This window comes from Trichechus manatus, unplaced genomic scaffold (genome assembly GCF_000243295.1).
Source record: "Trichechus manatus latirostris isolate Lorelei unplaced genomic scaffold, TriManLat1.0 scaffold00111, whole genome shotgun sequence".
Classification (NCBI taxonomy): domain Eukaryota; kingdom Metazoa; phylum Chordata; class Mammalia; order Sirenia; family Trichechidae; genus Trichechus; species Trichechus manatus.
Window position 1 is genome coordinate 4,272,235 of NW_004444047.1, and position 6,484 is coordinate 4,278,718.

Genomic DNA, 6,484 nt, shown 5'->3' on the forward strand with positions numbered 1-6,484 from the left:
CAAAAAGCCAGAACATCTGCTTATATACAGATGCGGGCCACACCCCCAAGGAGACTCCCTTTCATCTGATTGGCTACTCACAGTATATTCAATCATGGGAGTGACTACATTAAAACACGGAGAATCATGGCCCAGCCAAGCTGACACACAATCTTAACCATCACAATGACCAAGTGGGATTTATACCAGGTATGCAGGGATGGTTCAACATTAGAAAAACAATTAATGTAATCCATCACATTAATAAAACAAAAGACAAGAACCACATGATCTTATCAATCGATGGAGAAAAGGCATTTGACAAAGTCCAACACCCATTCATGACAAAAACTCTCAACAAAATAGGAACAGAAGGAAATTCCTCAATATAATTAAAGGCATTTATACAAAGCCAACAGCCAACATCATCCTAAATGGAGACACTTTGAAAGCATTCCCCTTGAGAATGGGAACCAGACAAGGATGCCCTTTATCACCATGCTTATTCAACACTGTGCTGGAGGTCCTAGCCAGAGCAATTAGGCTAGAAAAAGAAATAAAGCCCATCCAAATTGGTAGGGAAAAAGTCAAAGTATCTCTATTTGCAGATGATATGCTCTTATATACAGAAAACCCCAAAGAATCCACAAGAAAACTACTGGAACCAATAGATTTCAGCAAAGTTTCAGGATACTAGATAAACATACAAAAATCAGTTGGATTCCTCTACAGCAACAAAGAGAACCTCGAAGAGGAAATCACCAAATCAATACCATTTACAATTACCCCCAAGAAGAGAAAATACTTAGGACTAACTCTAACCAGAGATGTAAAAGACCTGTACAATGAAAACTGCAAGACGCTACTGCAAGAAACCAAAAGAGACCTGTGTAAGTGGAAAAACATACCTTGCTCATAGAGAGGAAGACTCAACATCGTGAAAATGTCAATTCTACCCAAAGCGATCTACAGATACAATGCAATCCCAATCCAGATCCCAACAGCATTTTTTATCAGGATGGAGAAACAAATCACCAACTTCATATGGAAAGGGAAGAGGCCCCGGATAAGTTAAGCACTACTCAAGAAGAACAAAGTGGGAAGCCTCATTATTATACCACCATGGTAGTCAAAACAGCCTGGTACTGGTACAACAACGGATACTTAGGTGAATGGAACCGAATGGAGAATCCAGACATAAATTCATCCACCTATGAGCAGCTGATATTTGACAAAGGCCCAAAGTCCATTAATTGGGGAAAAGACAGCCTCTTTAACAAATGGTGCTGGCATAACTGGATATCCATCTGCAAAAAACTCAAACAAGACCCATACCTCACACCATGCACAAAAACTAACTAAAAATGGATCAAAGATTTAAATATAAAATCAAAAATGATAAAGATCATGGAAGAAAAAATAGGGCAATGCTAGAAGCCTTAACGCATGGTATGAACAGAATATGAACCGTAAGTAACAATGCACAAGCACCAGAAGAGAGACTAGGTAACTGGGAGCTCCTAAAAATCACACTTATACTCATCAAAATACTTCACCAAAAGAGTAAAACGACAACCTACAGACTGGGAAAAAAATTTTAGCTACGACAAATCTGATCAGCGTCTAATCTCTAAAATCTACAAGGTACTGCAAAACCTCAACAACAAAAAGACAAATAACCCAAATAAAAAAAGGGCAAAAGATATGAACAGGCACTTCGCGAAAGAAGATATTCAGGCATCTAACAGATACATGAGGAAATGCTCACGATCTTAGCCATTAGAGAAATGTAGATCAAAACTACAATGAGACACCATCTCACCCCAACAAGGCTAGCATTAATCCAAAAAACACAAAATAATAAATGCTGGAGAGGGTGTGGAGAGACTGGAACACTTATACACTGTTGGTGGGAATGTAAAATGGTACAACCACTTTGGAAATAGATTTGGTGCTTCCTTAAAAAGCTAGAAATAGAAGTATCATACAATCCAGCTATCCCGCTCCATGGAATATATCCTAGAGAAATAAAAGCCGTCACACGAACAGATATATGCACATCCATGTTCACTGCACACTGTTCACAATAGCAAAGAGATGGGAACAACCTAGGCACCCAGCAACAGATGAATGGATAAACAAATTATGGTATATCCATACAATGGAATACTATGCAACGATAAAGAACAATGATGAAGCCGTGAAGCACCTTATAACATGGAGGAATCTGGAGGGCATTATGCTGAGTGAATTTAGTCAGTCGCAGAAGGACAAATATTCTATAAGACCACTATTATAAGAACTCAAGAAATGGTTTAAACACAGAAGAAAACATTCTTTGATGGTTACGAGGGTGGGGAGGGAGGGTGAGGGTTATTCACTAACTAGATAGTAGATAAGCATTCTCTTAGGTGAAAGGAAGGACCGCACACACTATAGGGGAAGTCAGTACAACTGGACTAAACCAAAGCTAAGAAGCTTCCTGAATACAAACACTTTGAGGGACAGAGTAGCAGGGGTAGGGGTCTGAGGATCATGCTTTCAGGGGACATCTAGGTCAACTGGCATAACAAAGCTTATTAAGAAAATGTTCTGCATCCTACTTCGGTGAGTGGCATCTGGGGTCTTAAAAGCTTGCAAGTGGCCATCTAAGATGCACCAATTTGTCCCAACCACCTGGAGTAAAGGAGAATGAAGAACACCAAACACAAGGAAAGTATCAGCCCAAGAGACAGAAAGGGCCACATAAACCCAAGACTTCATCAGCCTGAGACCAGAAGAACTAGATGGTGCCCAGCTACCACCAATGGACGCCCTGACAGGGAACACAACAGAGAGTCCTGGATGGAGCAGGAGAAAGGTGGGGTGCAGAACTCAAATTCTAGTAAGAAAACCAGACTTAATGGTCTGACTGAGACTGGAGGAACCCCGGAAAGCATGGCCCTTGGATTCTCTATCAGCCCAGAACTAAAACAATTTCCAAGGCCAACTCTTCAGACAGGGATTGGACTGCACTGTGGGACATAAAGGGATACTCGTGAGGAGTGTGCCTCTTAGCTCAAGTAGATACAAGAGACTAAATGGGCAGCTTCTGTCCACAGGTGAGATGGGAAGGCAGAGAGGTTAGGAGCTGGTTGAACCGACATGGGGAATCAGGGGTGGAAGGGAGAAGTGTTCTTTCATAGCGTGGGGAGAGCAATTAGGGTCACATAACAATGTATGCATAAATTTTTGTATGGAAGACTAACCTGAAATGTAAACTTCATTTAAACCACAACAATAAACAAAAAAATATGATAAAATAAATACAGCACTTCTACAAAAGGAGTAGTATGCCAATTAGGATCCCCAGTTCCTTAAATGTGTGACCAGAGAAGTGAGGAGACAGCTTAACATACACTTAGCTTAACATACACTTAGAGTGGAGTCAGTCCAGTACATGGTTACCCATCAGGACTCTGTTACGCCAAAATTCTTAAAGGCATTACGTCAAATTTCAATGTGGTTTATCTGGGGTTCCATGTGACTCCACACAGCTAGAGGAGTGACCTGGGCCTCCCACCCTGACCCCACACAGCTAGAGGGAGTGACCTGGGCTTCCACCCTGACCCCACAGAGCTAGAGAAGTGACCTGGGCTTCCCCCCTGACCCCACTCAGCTAGAGAAGTGACCTGGGCTTCCATTCTGACCCCACACAGCTAGAGGAAGTGACGTGGGCTTCCACCCTGACCCCACACAGCTAGAGGAGTGACGTGGGCTTCCACCCTGACCCCACACAGCTAGAAGAAGTGACGTGGGCTTCCACCCTGACCCCACACAGCTAGAGGAAGTGACCTGGGCTTCCACTCTGACACCACACAGCTAGAGGTGGAGAACCTCGGCTTCTACCCTGACCCCACACAGCTAGAGGAGTGACGTGGGCTTCCACCCTGACCCCACACAGCTACAGGAAGTGACCTGGGCCTCCCACCCTGACCCCACACAGCTAGAGGAAGTGAACTGGGCATCCCCCCGACCCCATACAGCTAGAGGAGTGACCTCGGCTTCTACCCTGACCCCACACAGCTAGAGGAGTGAGCTCGGCTTCTACCCTGACCCCACACAGCTAGAGGTGGTGAACCTCGACTTCCACCCTGACCCCACACAGCTAGAGGTGGTGAACCTCAGCTTCCACCCTGACCCCACACAGCTAGAGGTGGTGAACCTCGGCTTCCACCCTGACCCCACACAGCTAGAGGTGGTGAACCTCAGCTTCCACCCTGACCCCACACAGCTAGAGGAGTGACCTGGGCTTCCCCCCTGTCCCCACACAGCTAGAGGCGTGACACGGGCTTCCACCCTGACCCCACACAGCTAGAGGTGGTGAACCTCAGGTTCCCCCCTGACCTCACACAGCTAGATGTGGTGAACCTCGGCTTCCACCCTGACCCCACACAGCTAGAGGAAGTAACCTTGGCTTCCCCCCTGACCCCACACAGCTAGAAGAGTGACACGGGCTTCCACCCTGACCCCACAGAGCTAGAGGCAGTGACCTGGGCTTCCGCGCTAATACCACAGAGCTAGAGGACGTGACCTGAGACTGGAGCCCAGGCAGTCCAGTTCCAGAGTCCCTTCTCTTAACACTAGATCATGCTGCGTCTCTCCCAAATAAGTTAATTCTCTGAACTTTAATCGTTGTGCAGAAGGACTAGAGGAAACCATGTGACTCCTACCTGGACAAGCTGCTCCGTGGAAGGAGAGACTTCCATTTCTTTGCGTGTCACCCCAAAGCTGCCTTTCAGGCTCATGTCCTTGACCTGCTGCTGCAGCAAGGGCACCAGGTACCTCAGGGTGAGCAGCACTCCCAGGATGAGGAGGGTGGGGTGCTCGTCCTCCACAGGAACCAGCAAGCCTGTAACCACAGCAACAATAGGTCTTCACCTCTGATTCTCTGACCCACAGCACGACCCCGTTACAAGGCTGCAGTGAGGGATAAAGAAAAATCCATAGTGTAATGGAACAACCGGGATGCAATTAAAGAGGATGCTGACACACTGTGAAAAACGTAACTGATGTCGCTGAACAATTCACGTAGAAATTGTCGATGGGAACCTAATCTGCTATGTAAACTTTCACCAAAAACACAGTAAAATATTATTTACAAAAAATACACAGTGTACCTCACTGTGTGGCCAGAATCCATGAGTGGCCATGAAGGGGAGCTGCATCCTTAGCTGGCAAGGCCGTTCGTGGGGGCTTTGCTGTATCTGACAGTCAGGCAGGTATCTCCCGTCATGCGCCCACACGCTCACCTCAGCACTGCCAGTGTTGATTTCTACAATTACCCAAACTACGGGAGAAACTGTCGGTAGACCCAGGACCTGGACGGAGACTCTCAGGTCCCCTGAGGACAGCTGAAGGCCCCAAGACTCCCTGGACACAGAACCACCGCCCTCGGCTACGCACTTCTGCCGGAGGGTCAGCATAGGAAGGCCATGGGGCTGTCGTCTGGCCACGCCCGCTGCCCCTGCTGGGTGTCCCTGTGCACGGCTGGGTCTGTACTGAGGATGAGGGCCTTTTCCTAGTCTCATGAAGACCCCCGGGGCTCAGGGCAGCCCAGCACGAGTCCATCTTGCCAGTCGGCCGATGCAAATGGTCTGGCCCAGACACCCAGGGAGTGTTTGCGTTCCACGATTTGCAAAGTCCAGTCTAGAGAGAATGGGACAGTGGCTAACCCACCTGCACGTACCTAAGAGCACATTCAGCAGCCAGCTGTAGAAGTACTGCATCCTCCTGGAGTGCTGGCAGACGCTCACCGCCGACCCAGCAGCCGTTCGCCGGATAGTCGGGGAGCCGGACTTCAGGTTCGCGATAAACGCCTTCAGCAGAACCTACAGAGGCAAAGACCCAAGCAGATAGCATGTGAATCGTAAAGCTCACCTAGCATGAGAAGCTCCAAATTCTCGCAGGGTAAGAACTGTAACCAATCGGAGACTTGCCTATGGTCAAATGGAAGCACCATGACTGCAGGCTATTCTAGTGCAGTGTGCAGGCACAGACCACCCACTTCTCCATAAGCTACACTGAGGGCCATGTGCGGGCACAGTCTATTCCCTTCTCCGTGAGCTATGCTGAGGGTCGTGCATCTACCCACTTCTCTGTAAACTACAATGAGGGTCGTGCGCGAGCAGTCTATTCACTTCTCTATAAACTATGCTGAGGGTCATGCATGGGCACAGTCTATCCCCTTCTCCGTAAGCTACACTGAGGGCCGTGCCTGAGCACAGTCTACCCACTTCTCCGTAAGCTACGCTGAGGGCCATGCCCAAGCACAGTCTACCCACTTCTCCGTAAGCTACACTGAGGGTTGTGCCTGAGCACAGTCTATCCACTTCTCCGTAAGCTACGCTGAGGGCTGTGCCCGAGCACAATCTATCCCCTTCTCCGTAAGCTACGCTGAGGGCTGTGGGTGAGCACAGTCTATCCCCTTCTCCGTAAGCTATGCTGAGGGCTGTGGGTGAGCACA

General features: G+C 47.8%; 1 protein-coding gene across 1 annotated transcript in view; it reads right to left on the reverse strand.

The window, feature by feature from the left end:
* HTT (huntingtin) overlaps nucleotides 1-6,484 on the reverse strand; it is a gene marked incomplete at its 5' end in the record, with an annotated part of 180,967 nt that overhangs the window by 127,082 nt on the left and 47,401 nt on the right. Inside the window, 2 exons of the mRNA XM_023738001.1 lie at nucleotides 4,692-4,870; nucleotides 5,708-5,849. Of these exons, the coding sequence (XP_023593769.1) occupies nucleotides 4,692-4,870; nucleotides 5,708-5,849 (321 nt within the window). The remainder of the gene's footprint in view (nucleotides 1-4,691; nucleotides 4,871-5,707; nucleotides 5,850-6,484) is intronic.